Below are 19,357 nucleotides of genomic sequence, written 5' to 3' on the forward strand. Positions count from 1 at the left end.
ATAGCGATTTGTACATTTCTCTTACGGATTGCGACACGCCTGTAAGCAATAATGACTACAGTGTCGGACGTATAGAGGGATCATATTGTGATGTGTCGCAGGTTCAGGCCTCCTGAATGAATGCTGCAAACAGCCGCCGCGAGCCTATAATGGCGGTCACTCGGGGACACTCACCGCCACTAACAGATGTTGCAGCTGTAGAATGGAAGGTAACAGAGGTGGATCCATTGTTACTTTATTGGACCACAATCAGGGCAGAATACGAAGACACTAAATGTAGTCATATAGTATGGGGAACTTCTACATCTACATCTGAAACATTAGAGCAGGGGTCTTCAACCTTGGCCCTCCAGCTGTTGTGGAACTACACATCCCAGCATGCACTGCCATAGTTTTAGCATGCAGTTATATCAAAAAGGTGGCAGTGCATGCTGGGATGTGTAGTTCCGCAGCAGCTGGAGGGCCAAGGTTGAAGACCACTGCATTAGAGGAATGTTATGGCAATAGTAAGGTTCATAGACGCACTGATACAGATGTCACATAACAGTGAGGCCAGATGTGGGTAGGATAAGGGATCTTTATCATTAGACGATACAAAAACATGACATTGTAGGTGAACACTTGTCTCCGCGGGGTCGGCAGAACAAGTTTCAGTCCAGTATTTAGAGGTTAAAGTCCACATTTCGCAACTTTTAGGCGGTGAAGGCGGAGCGGGTTACTCGACCCCCAGCAGCTTCTTGACGCTCTGCTTGTAGCGATTGATGCTGTCCTCGGTTTCGCCTTGGTTCCGCAGGTTCAGCATGGCGCTGCGGTATTCCTGGACGCTGGGAGACTGGAGGATTTCTTCCGTGGGGGCAGGATCACTGTGCAACATTGAGAGAGTCTGTAATATGTTCTTCTGCGAATGACTGCCCTCCCAAACATATTCCTCCATGTCGCTCTCCGTCTTCTCACTCTCCCACGCCTCCGTTTTCTGTAATAAGAACACATCCCCCGTCAGCAGTAAGTACATCCCACGGTGACCCCCCAGCACATGAGCCGTGCATTAAGGTCTCACTAGTTTTATGGCATTTTCATTTTTATGCATTTATTAACGCGAGAATTGCAATACAAAGGGGATGGTTGTGGATGAGACTAAGTGGAATTTGTAATAAATTACTATATATGCAATACACTCTAGTAATTATTACTATGGGCCGTATTCAATTTGAGGCGAAGAGTCAGTTTCCGCCTGTTTGACTTGTACCCCGCATTAAATTTGAAAGACTTTCCGCCTAGGCGGAAAGTCAATGCAATGTAATAGGCGGAAAAGTATCGCCTATGAATGGGAGGCGGAAAAAAGTGCAGAATTGGGGTTTTGGGGTGCAACGTTGCGGGAACCCACGTGCAGCCTTCAGACAGTCCCCCAAAGGTAATCGGTGTCAAATTTGTTTTAAAAAAACACTTAACACCCCAAAAAAGGACTTTGAAAAAGGGGGCGAAAAAAAAATGTTGGGGTACAAACTTAAAAACTAGCGAACTTGACTCTGGGGGGGTCCCCAAGTATGCGCCAGGTGTTTTTTTGATTGCAGGTGCTTGCGGCAGGTGGATTTTCACGATTTTTTCAACTTCACTTTAGCAACTTTTAAATATGCTGACCCCCATTTAGAAAGTACCCCAAATTTGCTGGGATACGTTATTTCTGGAAAAATGACTCCTGAATACTATTCTGCACCACGTATAGAAAAACGCTATTTAGCAGCTATTGAGCCCATTTAAAAACCCCAAATACCTTCAGCAAGCCAAATCGGGGGTAACCATAGCTAACCCCTATGTCAGAGCATCTTTTGGGGGGTGTCAGGCTGATTTCCCCAAATCTGACAGTACTTTCCGCCTGTTCAAGTGTCGCCAGGTCCCGTTTTTGCGTACTTCCATATTGAATACGGGGTAAAGCTTGGATGGCCACGATACTTTTCCGCCTACAAAACAGGTGATGTAGGCGGAAAATCAGGGCCGCAAAAAAGTATCGCGGCTCGGCTCACATTGAATACGGCTCTGTGTCGGACTCTAAAAGTTGCTCATCCCAAATACAGCTTTCTATAGTGACAGGACACCTGCAGGCTAAACACAGGTACTACACTCCCTCCACTTTTAATTTATTTATATCCCTGCAGGAGGAGCACAAACGTAAGTATTAAAATAAGAGAAATATATCTATAGATCATCTATGGCAGATGTTCAGCCAGTTCTACATATAATATAGGAACAGGTGATTTAAGCACGACTCGGACATTACAAGGGGATTGCCATTATGAACATCTTTATTTTCTTCACTCTATGTGACAGTACCAAAACGAAAAGCTCCCATAAACGGCATTTCACCTGCAGATCTCCAAAATCTAACCCCCCCTCTGTTCTGAACCAGCTAGGATCTAAAAAAAAAAAAAAAAAAAATTGAATTTGACAAAATAGGTGTTGGGAATAAAGTAACAAAAACACACAAAAAAAAAAAACACACGTCCCAATCCAGCAGGCAGTGTGGTAACAAAGCTCCGCCCATTGCGCTGCAGGGCTTGTGGGATTAAATGCGGGCCAAAAAAAATCAGAGAGGCGATTGACAGGTAAGCAAAGTGCTCACCCCGGGATTCCCCCCACGCGTCCTGCAACGCTACACAAGCTTCGCCCAGATCATGGAAAAATCACAAGTGTCATAGAGGCTCATAAAACATTCAGAGCAATCAAAGGCAATTCATCCGGCGAGGAGCCGCTGAATTATTGACGAGCCACTGAAAGGTAATGAAAGCGCCAGGAGGTTTGTGTACAGGGAGCGGCCCGAGATCGGGTGGCGTGCGGGGAGAGGAGGGAGGGACGGACAGACAGACAGCTTCTTCCCCGCATCCACACGTGCACCAAGGATAGACAAGGAATATCAATCTGCAGCACTGATGGACTCATTACTAGAGTCCCTCGTTCATCTGAGATGCAGCGGAGGAGTACAGGCCGTATTTTAAAATGAGACAATTATGAACTCATTCTGAATGCCAAAAAAGTGCAGTACCTCCTTGAAGCCTGCAGAGGTCACTGCTGCAACTGCTATACATAAAATGTATTTGGCTGACATAGCTCCCTGTATACAGCAATGGTGACTGCGCCACCTACTGGCGATTTAAGAAAGCGTTTTGTAGATACACTTTTGGACAATGCATCCTGCATCTATTATAGAACCCTTGTTTTACTATAACAGGCGTGTTGTTCCCGCAGACATCAACGCTGAATAATAGGGTAACAGCATTTCCCAAACATCTTTTAAAGCAGATTAAAGCATAACGTCCTTCTCCTTATACTTGGCTGCAGTCGTTTTTGTAGATCTGCCGGATCTGTCCGCCCTTATTTATTAAGACTGGGTCATAAATCGCCAGCAACGCTACAATTGGATAGAATACTTGGGAGAACCCTATCACAAGTCGGCCATGTTTTGATAAACCCTTGCTCTCCATAGAGAAGCACCACCAGCTTCATCAGGAATCTCCCTACTAGCTACAAATGATTTAACCGTGATGCCAGATAATGGCCTGTTTAGATCAACAGAAAAGCTGGTAGAAGACCTTTTACGAACGTGGCCTAGACTCAACGATGATCCGGTAAATAGACTGTGCTGGGTGCACTTTTCTTCCGCTACATTAATAGGTTTGGCAGAGAGAATGGAAGGTTTCTAAAATTTTCCCACTGACCTGGGTGTACCCTCTGTCTGAGGATGCTGAGGGCTGGCTGAGGATGAGCTGAGAGCTGGGCCAATGTTTCCTAAATCCATTCCCCGGGGCATCCACACAGTGCATGTTTTCCATATCTCCTCACAGAATCCCAAATGAAATTATTAGAACCACCCGTGGATCTTTAAACATGTGTCAGTCAGTAATGGAAAACATGCACTGTTAAGAGTTCCCTGAGGACTGGTGCTGGGACATTCCAGAAATGTGTCCTGTTTAACCAAATCTGCGGAAACCGCCGATTAATTACACCGGGGCTGTGAAAGGCCAGCATTAGCTATACAATGCTTATACACTGAAAGGGACTCACCCAAGACTCGTGATAGACGACGGTCAGCAGGTACATTGCGTAGTCCTGATTCTGGTTCCTTAGCGGACACCTGGGATGATGCAAATGCAGAGTGAGTTACTACGTACAATTGAAGGCTTGCCAGGACCTACAAAGGCAGATCACCGGCGCGAGAAGTGTGTTATTCCCCACCTGTCGGTCCGGATTGTAAGGGTGTCGCTCGCCGCGCTGTACCGGGATCCCACAAGTTTGATAAATTTCTTCGTGGCATGATCATCCAGATTAAGGCTGGCGAGTTTCACCTAGAGGAGGAGGATAGCGGTAACTGACTTATAAACACACTGGCGATGTGCGGCTGTATAAACTGCAGTGAATAACACGTGTGCTGATGTCACCACTTCAGTGCACATTGGGAAACTTGTGTAGTATATGGAATAACGAACGCCCTGAGCTAATCGGTTATTAGAAGTCACCCCAGTGATCTGCGACCTGAATAAGAGCACATGACCTGCGGCCTCATCTTTTTATATGGTCATGGAACTCCCAAGTGACTCCTGTTATGGGTACAGTCAACAGCAGGTGGGAACATTGGGCCTGATTCAGAGCCGCTATTTGCGGTCGTTCGTTCAACAAAAAGGGGCGGCTATTCAAATGAACCGTTCGCTCTTTGCGGTCTGTTGACGCCTCTATGTCTGAACGAGCGAACAAAACTTGCGGTTGTAATTTTGAAAAAGACGCCCCCTGGCCGCTCGCACCATACGTCACGTCCGCTATTTATTAGATTAATCGAGTACATCGAACAGCGTATGAACTGCTCGCTATTCTTGTGGCTGGTGTTTGCTACCACAAATTTGCGAGCCGTTCTGGCTATAAAATAACCCAGTGACGTGGTCAGTGACGCTGCTGTATTAATTATGCACACCCATAAAACGCCCGTTTTGACCTTTAAGCACGCCTGCGTTCTGATCTCCACTCCCCGTTTTCAAGCACCTTCCCGTTAAGACCCACATACGCCTCCTCCTGTCACTCATATTAGCAGGCATTCGCTATTTAGCGAACAAACGATTTTCGGCCGCACTGACTGGTTCGCGCATGCGTATTACAAACCGTACGTATGCGCAGTTGGGCAAACATCGCTCGGAGCGAACGAGAGGCCGCTTACGAGCGTCTCTGAATCAGGCCCATAATGCCATATATACTACAATTATTGACACATCACTATACCTACTAACCAGTAGTATACCTAACCCTCGTCACTCAGGTCACTAGGCATGTTAATTCCAATGTTTTCAATTGCCTAAATGGAATTTTGTCATGGAGCACGAAGAAGTTAGGCAATTTAAAAGAATGAGCGACATTCACAGCGCGCCAGGCGAACGGGGAGTGGGTGTGGCTATGTCTCGGTATCTCCCTGTAAGCCTTTATACTGATAATCATTCATGGCAGCATGCCAACACAGCACATGGTATCAAGTTACTGATCGGTAAATGATGGCCAGAAAATGCCTGATATATCGTGCCCAGCAAATCGCATTCCTACTATATTTTACCCAGCAAGTTGCACCAGTTAGGGCAGTGTATCATGGGCAGATAAAGGTTTACTAGACATAAATAACATTAGTAAGCGTTAACACTTATGCTGGGTACACACTGGCCAATATATGGTGCCCCTGTCGGCCAGTGCGTACAGACGATATGTCTGTGAAAAACGTCGTTCACAGACATATCGCATTGGCTGTGCTATCTGCAGACATATCTGTCCATCGGCAAGTGTGTACGGCGATCGGCCGATCGCCCGTACACAGGGGTGCAGAGAGAGGGGGAGCCGCGAGCGGGTACTACTTACCCGGGTCCGGCACTGCTCCCCATCCATAGAAGCCCAGCACACGCTGCTGTGCGCTGGGCTGCACTGAGAGACTGTCCAAGGCTGCTAAAGCAGCAGCCCGAGCAGTCTCCTATGCCAAAGGGAGGGGAACGATCACACTGATAGCGCCCCCATTGGCTGTGCGCCGGGCTGAGAGGCACACAGCGCCCCCCTCCCCAGGCACGCAAATGTTTTTGTTTTTTTTAAGGGGGCGTGGCCACGCCTTCCGCTATTAGGCCACACCCCTACCCGCCCCCTGTCTGGCCCCAGCCACTGCTGCATGCAGATGATGGTCATTCAGTGTGTGTGAACGACCCACCTTAAGACTATATGGAGGGACTGTTGGGCAAACCTAAACTTTGTATAACACATGTCGACTGATAATAGGTTTTCAAAAGGGGCTCCGCCTCACTGGTAGTCCATTTAAAACCAGAAGTATTCGCCTTGTGGAAGTCTGCAAGGATTGGCCATGCAAGTATACAGCATAAATGTAATGGAGAGTCTAAGCTATATATATCAATATCATACACACATTCCCTGTTTTAAGGTCACATGATATAATCACAGAGGACAAAACTCATCGGAGACTTAGAAGAGTAAATGGCGTGGCATATAAACGAGCGCAGGACATAATCCGGTAAGTAGGAACTCCGTGGGAGTCTGAAATCGGAGCGTCATCTTCTCTATACCAAGTGTTTCCTGTCTCTAATAAGACTCTAGGGAGGAGGGTTATGTCCAGCAGCATAATACTCTGTAAGCCAGGCCTAATAAGACTCTGCCTGCTAATGCAACAACCAGTACGGGAACACAAGAGCGGCTAACATGGCACTCTATGCAGCCAGTGCCCAGTACAATGGGGGTCAGTGCCCAGCTTACAGGGGCGGGTCGTTATAAAATTCGACCCTGGCACCTGGTCTCCGTGAGGTAGTAACCGGTTGGCTCATCCTGGAGCTTCCTAGCTTATGCACATGTCCGAGTGAGCCCACATCAACCAATCACACGCTCTATTGGAAACTGGCTGTCCCACTAATTCTACTACGCGGCCTGTGAATGGTTACGGCTGTTTACACTGTCCAATGTGGATTTCTACATGCCCCAGTAGAACCCATTTCACACCATGCAGGTGAGGACCCTACAAAGGAGGTGTTACGTGACGTCCTGGCCCGCTGCTACAGGAGTCTCTCCTGACGCCCTGCACTGTGCCATCTATGAGGAGCGCAAATCAGCCGCTATGGGTTCTTTGCCGTAAATGGCTAAAGATATCAGAAATACGGCATTTACAAATCTGCAGCTACAAATGTTTGTAACATACACAAGTTACCCACAGGCGGGGACATTCTAGAAATTCAACCAAGCCAGTGACTCCAGAGAGAAAGATAATCTCAACGATATGGCAGGGTGCACAAAGCATAGAAAGCAATGTTGTGGATCTTACTTGCTAATATTTGTCTACCTTTCTTCCAAATGCGAATAAACGTATACAGGGCTGTCATGCTATTAAGGTCATCATTTTCTGCTCATAATGAGCTCCCCCAGGCCCTCACCTGTAACGTCACAACTCTGGAATTTGGGTGGCGGAGAGACGGTCCGGCGAACACATAATCCACAGACTGCAGCTCAATGGGTAAGTGCTGGTTTGTTAAATCGTCGCTGGTGAGTGCCGCTGGCCACTCCGTGCAGAACTCTACAGAATACACAGAGAAAACATAAACAAAATATTTCCGAATAACCCCGCACGGGCCATTATTAAGCCAAGTATAATTCAGGTGAGAAAGCGGCACAGCGGCTTCCGCAGAATCGCGGATCCCGGCTGCAGAGCTTACACCTTACCTCTCAGAGCCGCGCAGTGCTTCTTGATCGCCGCGGGAGTTAAGTGCAGGAAGTTGGGGACCTAAAAATCAATACAAATGTCAAAAACAAGATTTCCGGGGGGTGGGTGGTTTTAGTTTGTGCTTATTCCAGGTGTTTTTGTATTCTCATTCCCAATAAACATTAATGGGCGGAATTCAATTGATTACGCGGTCCGGATCTCCCGTCTAAAGTGACAGGAGATCGCGGGCTGCTATTCAATTGCTGACATTCTTCGCGCTGATCGCGCCCATAGAGGTCAGGTTTAGCCGCGTAAAGCAGCTAAACCCGACCAAAGTGCTGGGCGCGATCGCGAAAAGTGATGTTTGGGCGCCCAAACATGTCACTTTTCGCACATTTCAGCTCTCATCCCCCTGGGGCTGCGAGCTGAAATGTAGCGCTGGCAGCTGATCGCGCCCGACAGGAGCAAGAATAGAATAGCTCCGTCGGGCGCGATAGGGGCTGGAATGAATTGAATTCCGCCCAATGAGTCAATTCAATTAGGTGCGAGTTTGTTTCATGAAGCTCGCAGACTTCGCAGGAATGTGCGCACACGAGAATTCTCCAATCCAGTTAAAAATGCCTATTTGCGGTACTCGCAGAGGGGGGATTGCGAATTATCTGCCACCAAATGCAATGAGAGAGAAGTGCATGAAAAAATGGGGTGACCGTCCTGGATCCTCAAGAAATGACAATTTTGTTTGCGGAATCATACAGAAGGCTGTTAGTGGGCATAAGGAAAGCACTGGAAGTATTTCAGTGGTGTTAAATGGCTGATTTGTGCATTTTTTTGTTTTTAAAGTAAAATAAAAATTATAACTTTTACTTTCATACGAAAAAAAAAAAAAAGGAAGAAGATGCTTTGGGAGTACTTTGAGGTGAATTTAAAAACAAATGCAACCAAAAAAATATAAAAAAAAAATACTCTAAATACAGGGTGCATAAAGCAACGAAAAAGTTGATATTATTGTAATTTGAGGTAATTTTTTTTTTTTTAAACCCCCCAAAAATTATATGCAATTATAGGACTAATTAAGTTAATGGTAAACTACCAATTAATAGATCATATTAGGGAGGGTGTCCAAGGGGTTCTGCATGGTGTCCCAACATTTTAACCTTACAATAAAGATTTAATCTACCATCTCTCACCCCCTGGGAGGTGCGCACGTTAAAAGTTTTCTCTGACTGGTTCAATGCGAGCTTCTAATTGGATTGCAGAATGAATTTGCAATGCAAACCTGCTGAGAAAACGGCAACTGCCCCCCTAATTGGATTGACCCCTTAGTCCAGGGGTGAGGAACCTTTTTTCTGCCGAGGGCCATTTTGATATATATATATATATATAACATTATTTGCGGGCCTGGCGCAGGTCACGCCCCCTCCATGTGAAGTCAGACGGGGCGGGGCCACAATCGTCGGTGATTACACCAATGCCTGGAGCATCCTGAGGATGCTCCGGGGAACTGTAAGGGCAGTGGTGTGACTGTCCGAAGCGTCCTAAGGAGGCTCCAAGTGAGACTGCTGTATATATTCTGGCTGCAGGGTGCCATTCTAGGCACCCTGCTAGCCAAATGAGGCTAACAGAAAAAAGCTCCCATGGCCAGACTAAATGATTCCGCGGGCCTTATATGGCCCCCGGGCCTGAGGTTCCCCATCCCTGCCTTAGTCTGACAAGTGATGGTTTTTCTTTCTGGAATCCTGATGCAATTTTACCTTCAGAAGCTCCAAGTTCCCATATTTATCTGGGGGGGCAGCTCTCCTAAGAGGATACCCCATTCGCACAGGGAGGGGTACAGCAGACGGCTTGAAGGACGCAGCTGTCGGATACACACTACTCCACTCTTGATCCGGAAGCATCTTTTCTGTACGTGGCGGCTGGACCTGGATGGGGGAAACACATATATATTGGATTAAAATATCACTACACTCAAAAACGTTCTTTCCTCTTTAATATGGATACTTAAAAAAGGACTTCTGCTGAAATCTCAGTAACACACTGTTGCAGTCACTTCTAAGGAAGGTTGTGAAAACCCCACGTTTCCATGGTTGCAGACGTTGCCATATACAGTTAGTTCTTCCCAGCCTGCCAGATGGCAGAAGTGTGTATCAGAGTTTTCAACTGGCAACATCAGGCATACGATTTTACTTAAAATATCAGAAGTTCTGCGGAGAATACATCTGCAGCAAGATTCCCTATTCTGCCGACGCCGATTCGCCAATCAGAAACGGTGATTGGTGGGCATCGATGATCAGCAATCCGTCGGTGAATCAGGAAAATTCTGCATGACTACATACATTTTTGGGTCGGAATAAGGAAATCGAGATTGTCCAACATGTTGGATTCTCCAATCCCCCGACCCCGTCAGAACGTGGAATTGCCCCGATACAGCCTCGATGGGCGGGCCCCATTACAGTAGTAAGTTATAGATGCCAGACACACCGGTTTTTATTTAGTCAACATTATTTTTGAGCTGTGTTGAACTTTAAGTTATACCCACCGCCTACAAGCATCCACTTTGTGGGCTGAGCCAATATTAAGCTTATGAATTCACAAAGAACTAGTGACATTATTGACGTCATTTCTGCCTTAATGCCTCAGTGTTATTCCAGGTAAGTGAATAACTACATGTTTATTCATGCCAGAAAAAGTATAACTGTATAGGATATTGTTTTATCCAAGAAAAACTGTGCAAGACATATGGTTTCATATTTATTAACGCTATTTATATAGCTGACACCTAGTACGCAGCACCTCACAGAGCATGGGTCACTGTTTTACCTCTTTAGGTTTCCGGAACTCTCTTTGAGGAAAACCCTGTCTTCTGCGAGCAGGAGCTGGACACAAGCAAATATTACAGTCACGGGCGCAATAAGCAAAAACAATCCGCATTTACTAAAAAGATGTGTGTTCTGCATTGCAATGGGTATCTAATATACAACGGAAGTAACCGGTGCTTTTATAGCACAACATGTATCAGCATTAATCTCCAACAGTTCTGGCAGGGCATGCTGATACTTGTGGTGGCACAGCGAGTTTGCCTTGGGGTGATTAAAGGTAAGCGAGAAGTGTTTGGGGTTAAATTGGGTACTAAAGGGATTACTGGTTAAACTGGCACCGTGATGAGTCTGGGGGGCATTTTAGGGGTATATAAAGTATGGTTTAGACCAAGTCTTGTCTCTTCTTATTTATAACAGATTACAGTTAATATTTGGCCCTTTTGAAGGTCACCAATGGGGCCCCTTACTGACACGGATGCGTTGTAATCCCCAATATCACATTTATAGGGCTGGATTATGCCATAGTTGCACTCTAAGCAAGCCCAGAGAATACAAAACAAAGGGCGGACACTGCATCCAGTATAACAGAAGCAGGGACTATCCTGAAAAATAAGGGACAAGGCCAGGGCTAGAAATGTTAAGGAATAAATGTGTAAACCTGGGAATAGGGGACATCTTGCAGCCAAGTAACAGCTGAAGAGGTGGTCACGTCATTGCTGGGACTTGTAGTGCCACCGCTGCATAATATGCTAGGGCAGGTAATTGCATAGCAGCTGGGGAATGCATTGCTGAGACTTGTAGTGCCACTGCTGCATAATATGCTAGGACAGGTAATTGCATAGCAGCTGGGGAATGCATTGCTGAGACTTGTAGTGCCACCGCTGCATAATATGCTAGGACAGGTAATTCCATAGCAGCTGGGGAATGCATTGCTGAGACTTGTAGTGTCACAACAAGAACAAGAGAAAGGCTGGCAGGGCATGCTGGGACTTGTAGTCCCACAGTTGCAGACTATGAAGGGACAGGTAGTCCTATAGCCACTGCGGTGGAAGGAGAGACGACCGTGACATTGCTGTGACTTGTAGTTCGTGCCATACACAATGATAGACATCAATCCCCCCCCAGCACCCAATGCACAGCCCCCAGCCAATGACACGCAGATATACCGGCTCCAGACGTCGCTGCCAGGCCCGTGCTGTAACACTGGTGCCCCACCGGGGCCACGCCGGAGATCACGGGAGCCCGGAGGGTCACACACGCCCGGTTCAGGATGGAGGCCGCCATCTTGTTATCCGGAGTACGGGTTGCGGCGAGGGACAAACTCCGGCAGAAGGCGTCACATATATATACATGTATATAACTTTACAACCCTCTCACACACTACTCAGTGTCTGTCTGTCTCCCAGTCCCTCCCTATTACACTCTATTCAGTATGGACAGAATACAACCCTCTCACACACCAACCAGTATCTATTTATATCTATATCCCTGTCACACTCTATTCAGTGTACAGGATATATGCCAGCAGGTATACAAAAAACGTGAGTAATTTCACTATATGTACTATGAACGGTTACTTATATAGAGGCAGCACTTTTCCGTTTGCGCTTTAAAATTGGTTATATATGTTTTATTTATATAGAATCGTTTATTTGAATATACTTATTTGGAGGCTTTGCCAGAGCATCCCTTTAATTCGGGACACGTATGAATTACATTCTGTGGCTGGCTGACTTCCAGTCTCCATTTCACCTGTATTTAATCAGCCGCAGAATCTGTAATAATTCCCGCGTGTCTGGAATTAAAGGGATGATAGGGCTAGCCTGTGTATAGGGATGATAGGGCTAGCCTATGTATAGGGATGATAGGGCTAGCCTATGTATAGGGATGATAGGGCTAGCCTATGTATAGGGATGATAGGGCTAGCCTATGTATAGGGATGATAGGGCTAGCCTATGTATAGGGATGATAGGGCTAGCCTATGTATATAGGGATGATACGGCTAGCCTGTGTATAGGGATGATACGGCTAGCCTGTGTATAGGGATGATAGGCTAGCCTGTGTATAGGGATGATGATACGGCTAGCCTGTGTATAGGGATGATAGGGCTAGCCTATGTATAGGGATGATAGGGCTAGCCTATGTATAGGGATGATAGGGCTAGCCTATGTATATAGGGATGATACGGCTAGCCTGTGTATAGGGATGATACGGCTAGCCTGTGTATAGGGATGATAGGCTAGCCTGTGTATAGGGATGATGATACGGCTAGCCTGTGTATAGGGATGATAGGGCTAGCCTATGTATAGGGATGATAGGGCTAGCCTATGTATAGGGATGATAGGGCTAGCCTATGTATAGGGATGATACGGGTAGCCTATGTATAGGGATGATACGGGTAGCCTATGTATAGGGATGATACGGCTAGCCTGTGTATAGGGATGATACGGCTAGCCTATGTATAGGGATGATAGGGCTAGCCTATGTATAGGGATGATAGGGCTAGCCTATGTATAGGGATGATAGGGCTAGCCTATGTATAGGGATGATACGGGTAGCCTATGTATAGGGATGATACGGGTAGCCTATGTATAGGGATGATACGGCTAGCCTGTGTATAGGGATGATACGGCTAGCCTATGTATAGGGATGATAGGGCTAGCCTATGTATAGGGATGATAGGGCTAGCCTATGTATATAGGGATGATACGGCTAGCCTGTGTATAGGGATGATACGGCTAGCCTGTGTATAGGGATGATAGGCTAGCCTGTGTATAGGGATGATGATACGGCTAGCCTGTGTATAGGGATGATAGGGCTAGCCTATGTATAGGGATGATAGGGCTAGCCTATGTATAGGGATGATAGGGCTAGCCTATGTATAGGGATGATACGGGTAGCCTATGTATAGGGATGATACGGGTAGCCTATGTATAGGGATGATACGGCTAGCCTGTGTATAGGGATGATACGGCTAGCCTGTGTATAGGGATGATAGGGCTAGCCTATGTATAGGGATGATAGGGCTAGCCTATGTATAGGGATGATAGGGCTAGCCTATGTATAGGGATGATACGGGTAGCCTATGTATAGGGATGATACGGGTAGCCTATGTATAGGGATGATACGGCTAGCCTGTGTATAGGGATGATACGGCTAGCCTATGTATAGGGATGATAGGGCTAGCCTATGTATATAGGGATGATACGGCAAGCCTGTGTATAGGGATGATACAGCTAGCCTGTGTATAGGGATGATACGGCTAGCCTGTGTATAGGGATGATAGGGCTAGCCTGTGTATAGGGATGATACGGCTAGCCTGTGTATAGGGATGATACGGCTAGCCTGTGTATAGGGATGATAGGGCTCCTATGTATAGGGATGATAGGGCTAGCCTATGTATAGGGATGATAGGGCTAGCCTATGTATAGGGATGATACGGCTAGCCTATGTATAGGGATGATACGGCTAGCCTATGTATAGGGATGATACGGCAAGCCTATGTATAGGGATGATACGGCTAGCCTATGTATAGGGATGATACGGCTAGCCTATGTATATAGGGATGATACGGCTAGCCTATGTATATAGGGATGATACGGCTAGCCTGTGTATAGGGATGATAGGGCTAGCCTATGTATACGGATGATAGGGCTAGCCTATGTATAGGGATGATAGGGCTAGCCTATGTATAGGGATGATACGGCTAGCCTATGTATAGGGATGATACGGCTAGCCTATGTATAGGGATGATGCGGCTAGCCTATGTATAGGGATGATAGGGCTAGCCTATGTATAGGGATGATACGGCAAGCCTATGTATAGGGATGATACGGCTAGCCTATGTATAGGGACGATACGGCTAGCCTATGTATATAGGGACGATACGGCTAGCCTATGTATATAGGGACGATACGGCTAGCCTATGTATAGGGACGATACGGCTAGCCTATGTATAGGGACGATACGGCTAGCCTATGTATAGGGACGATACGGCAAGCCTATGTATAGGGACGATACGGCAAGCCTATGTATAGGGACGATACGGCTAGCCTATGTATATAGGGATGATACGGCTAGCCTGTGTATAGGAATGATACGGCTAGCCTGTGTATAGGGATGATAGGGCTAGCCTGTGTATAGGGATGATAGGGCTAGCCTGTGTATAGGGATGATAGGGCTAGCCGGTGTATAGGGATGATAGGGCTAGCCTGTGTATAGGGATGATAGGGCTAGCCTGTGTATAGGCATGATACGGCTAGCCTGTGTATAGGGATGATAGGGCTAGCCTGTGTATAGGGATGATAGGGCTAGCCTATGTATAGGCATGATATGGCTAGCCTATGTATAGGGATGATAGGGCTAGCCTATGTATATAGGGATGATACGGCTAGCCTATGTATAGAGATGATACGGCTAGCCTATGTATAGGCATGATACGGCTAGCCTATGTATAGGCATGATACGGCTAGCCTATGTATAGGGATGATAGGGCTAGCCTATGTATATAGGGATGATACGGCTAGCCTATGTATAGGCATGATACGGCTAGCCTATGTATAGGGATGATAGGGCTAGCCTATGTATATAGGGATGATAGGGCTAGCCTATGTATAGGCATGATACGGCTAGCCTATGTATAGGCATGATACGGCTAGCCTATGTATAGGGATGATAGGGCTAGCCTATGTATATAGGGATGATACGGCTAGCCTATGTATAGGCATGATACGGCTAGCCTATGTATAGGGATGATAGGACTAGCCTATGTATAGGGATGATAGGGCTAGCCTATGTATAGGGATGATACGGCTAGCCTGTGTATAGGGATGATAGGGCTAGCCTATGTATAGGGATGATAGGGCTAGCCTATGTATACGGATGATAGGGCTAGCCTATGTATAGGGATGATACGGCTAGCCTATGTATAGGGATGATAGGGCTAGCCTATGTATAGGGATGATAGGGCTAGCCTATGTATAGGGATGATAGGGCTAGCCTATGTATAGGGATGATAGGGCTAGCCTATGTATAGGGATGATAGGGCTAGCCTATGTATAGGGATGATAGGGCTAGCCTATGTATAGGGATGATAGGGCTAGCCTATGTATATAGGGATGATACGGCTAGCCTGTGTATAGGGATGATACGGCTAGCCTGTGTATAGGGATGATGATACGGCTAGCCTGTGTATAGGGATGATAGGGCTAGCCTATGTATAGGGATGATAGGGCTAGCCTATGTATAGGGATGATACGGCTAGCCTATGTATAGGGATGATACGGGTAGCCTATGTATAGGGATGATAGGGCTAGCCTATGTATATAGGGATGATACGGCAAGCCTGTGTATAGGGATGATACGGCTAGCCTGTGTATAGGGATGATACGGCTAGCCTGTGTATAGGGATGATAGGGCTAGCCTGTGTATAGGGATGATACGGCTAGCCTGTGTATAGGGATGATACGGCTAGCCTGTGTATAGGGATGATAGGGCTCCTATGTATAGGGATGATAGGGCTAGCCTATGTATAGGGATGATAGGGCTAGCCTATGTATAGGGATGATACGGCTAGCCTATGTATAGGGATGATACGGCTAGCCTATGTATAGGGATGATACGGCAAGCCTATGTATAGGGATGATACGGCTAGCCTATGTATAGGGATGATACGGCTAGCCTATGTATATAGGGATGATACGGCTAGCCTATGTATATAGGGATGATACGGCTAGCCTGTGTATAGGGATGATAGGGCTAGCCTGTGTATACGGATGATACGGCTAGCCTATGTATAGGGATGATAGGGCTAGCCTATGTATAGGGATGATAGGGCTAGCCTATGTATAGGGATGATACGGCTAGCCTATGTATAGGGATGATACGGCTAGCCTATGTATAGGGATGATGCGGCTAGCCTATGTATAGGGATGATAGGGCTAGCCTATGTATAGGGATGATACGGCTAGCCTATGTATAGGGATGATATGGCAAGCCTATGTATAGGGATGATACGGCTAGCCTATGTATAGGGATGATAGGGCTAGCCTATGTATATAGGGATGATACGGCTAGCCTATGTATAGGCATGATACGGCTAGCCTATGTATAGGGATGATAGGACTAGCCTATGTATAGGGATGATAGGGCTAGCCTATGTATATAGGGATGATACGGCTAGCCTATGTATAGGGATGATACGGCTAGCCTATGTATAGGGATGATACGGATAGGTATGATACGGCAAGCCTATGGATAGGTATGATACGGCAAGCGTATGTATTTGTGTCACTGAAAATGTTGTAAATATTTACTAATTTTATTAAAAAAAACATAAACTTTGTTTTGTACTGATGTGTGTCCCAAATTTAACAAGCCCATTATCCCTCCCCAGTTTACGGGATGGTCCCGTTCTGCCAACCAAACACCATTACCCACATTACTGGTGAATACTGACTGGACACGTTGCCAGTACATGAGATTTGGGGGTCTATATACTAAGCCTTGGAGATAGATAAAGTACCAACCAATCAGCTCCTAACTGTCATTTTTCAAACACAGCCTGTAAACTGACAGGGATGGTAGTTTATCTCCATCCACTTTATCTCTCTGCAAGGCTTAGTACATAGACACCTGAGTCACAGCTTTTGTTTAGAATCGCATGACTATCACAGGCAAAGTTTGTGGGTTGCGGATTAACTATGGAATATTCCGTATAGCTGCCACTGTCTGACATGCGATCCAAGCTCGACCATGATTGTCTGTTGACTGTGCTGAAATACTATGAGGTTTGCTGGCCATCATTAAGTAGCACTTTTTTGACATACAGTAACTCGCCTGTCCTTCTCCCTGTCACTGGCTGTAACCAGCAAGACCTCACTGAATGAGCAATTCCAATTACATCTGACCCTTAGCCGGCATTGCCGATCAACTGAAGCCTGAGCAAGGTTTCGTATTAAATACCTACTCCTCCTAAATCACCGGTGCTGTGCACAGCTTTCAGGATGCAAGGACTTCCGAAACTTCAACAGAAAACACACCTTTGGGGCTAATGTACAGCCATGGCCAAAAGTTTTGAGAATGACACAAGTATTGGTTTTCACAAAGTCTGCTGCTTCAGTTTATATGATGGCAATTTGCATATACTCCAGAATGTCATGAAGAGTGATCAGATGAATTGCAATTAATTGCAAAGTCCCTATTTGCCATGACAATGAACTTAGGGCCTGATTCAGACTTGGGAATAGAGTGAGATATCTCTCTCAACTGTGAACCTGAACAAACCATATTGCAATGTAAGGGGTGTAAATACATACATTTTTTTACATGTGGGGTAAATACTGGCTGCTTTTGCATGTAGCCCAGCCACAAATACTGCACAGCTTTATTATTACTCTACAACTTAGATGTCAGTTTGGAAACACTCCTCCCAAATCTAAATCTCTCTGCACATTTTAAATCTGCCCCACCTGCAGTGCAGAATGGTTTCACCAAGATGATCAGTTAAGAGAGATCTCTCTCTCTCACCCAAGTCTGAATCAGGCCCTTAATCCCCAAAACAACATTTCCACTGCATTTCGGCCCTGCCAAAAGAGGACCAGATGACATCATGTCAGTGATTCTCTCGTAATCACAGGTGAGAGTGTTGACTAGGACAAGGCTGGAGATCACTCTGTCATGCTGATTGAGTTAGAATAACAGACTGGAAGCTTTAAAAGGAGGGTGGAGCTTGAAATCATTGTTCTTCCTCTGTTAACGATGGTTACCTGCAAGAAAACACATGCTTTGCACAAAAAGGGCTTTACAAGCAAGGAAATTGCTGCTAGTAAGATTGCACCTAAATCAACCATTTATCGGATCATCAAGAACTTCAAGGAGAGAGGTTCAATAGTTGTGAAGAAGGTTTCAGGGCACCCAAGAACGCCCAGGAACCGCCAGGACCGTCTCCTAAAGTTGATTCAGCTGTGGGATTGGGGCACCACTAGTGCAGAGCTTGTTCAGAAATGGCAGCAGGCAGGTGTGTGAGTGCATCTGCATGCACAGTGAGGTGAAGACTTTTGGAGAATGGCCTGGTGTCAAGATGGGCAGCAAAGAAGCCACTTCTCTCCAGGGAAAACATCAGGGACAGACTGATATTCTGCAAAAGGTACAGGGATTGGACTGCTGAGGACTGGGGTAAAGTTATTTTCTCTGATGAATCCCCTTTCAGATTGTTTGGGGAATCTGGAAAAACGCTTGTCCGGAGAAGGAAAGGTGGGCGCTACCATCAGTCCTGTGTCATGCCAACAGTAAAGCATCCTGAGACCATTCATGTGTGGGGTTGCTTCTCAGCCAAGGGAGTGGGCTCACTCACAATTTTGCCTAAGAACACAGCCATGAATAAAGAATGGGACCAAAACATCCTCCAACTTCTCCCAACCATCCAAGAACAGTTTGGTGAGGAACAATGCCTTTTCCAGCATGATGGAGCACCTTGCCATAAGGCAAAAGTGATAACTAAGTGGCTCGGCGAACAAAACATCAAAATTTTGGGTCCATGGCCAGGAAACTCCCCAGACCTTAATCCCATTGAGAACTTGTGGTCCATCCTCAAGAGGCGGTGGACAAACAAAAACCCCCAAATTCTGACAAACTCCAAGCATTGATTAGGCAACAATGGGCGGCCATCAGTCAGTATGTGGCCCAGAAGGTGAGTGACAGCATGCCAGGGCGAATTGCAGAGGTCTTGAAAAAGAAGGGTCAGCACTGCAAATATTGACTCTCTGCATAAACGTCATGTTATTGTCAATAAAAGCCTCTGACACTTATGAAATGCTTGTAATGTTACTTTACA

General features: G+C 46.2%; 2 protein-coding genes across 2 annotated transcripts in view; one reads left to right on the top strand and one right to left on the bottom strand.

The window, feature by feature from the left end:
• Nucleotides 1-557: 557 nt before the first annotated feature.
• Nucleotides 558-11,900, bottom strand: MRPS35 (mitochondrial ribosomal protein S35). The gene is made up of 8 exons (XM_088476833.1): nucleotides 11,691-11,900; nucleotides 10,526-10,581; nucleotides 9,460-9,627; nucleotides 7,729-7,789; nucleotides 7,443-7,582; nucleotides 4,228-4,337; nucleotides 4,057-4,126; nucleotides 558-973 (listed from the first exon to the last, which is right to left on the bottom strand). The coding sequence occupies exons 1-8, from the start codon at nucleotides 11,806-11,808 to the stop codon at nucleotides 716-718; spliced, it is 981 nt and encodes a 326-aa protein (XP_088332959.1). The 5' UTR covers nucleotides 11,809-11,900; the 3' UTR covers nucleotides 558-715.
• The window catches only part of LOC148518925 (potassium voltage-gated channel subfamily KQT member 1-like), a 146,681-nt gene continuing 139,203 nt past the window's right edge, over nucleotides 11,880-19,357 (top strand). The window contains exon 1 of the mRNA XM_088476831.1: nucleotides 11,880-12,065. The gene's annotated coding sequence lies outside the window, so the exon portion shown is untranslated. The remainder of the gene's footprint in view (nucleotides 12,066-19,357) is intronic.

The sequence above is a fragment of the Taudactylus pleione genome, unplaced genomic scaffold (assembly GCF_031769625.1).
Source record: "Taudactylus pleione unplaced genomic scaffold, aTauple2 ptg000196l, whole genome shotgun sequence".
NCBI classification, from domain to species: Eukaryota; Metazoa; Chordata; class Amphibia; order Anura; family Myobatrachidae; genus Taudactylus; species Taudactylus pleione.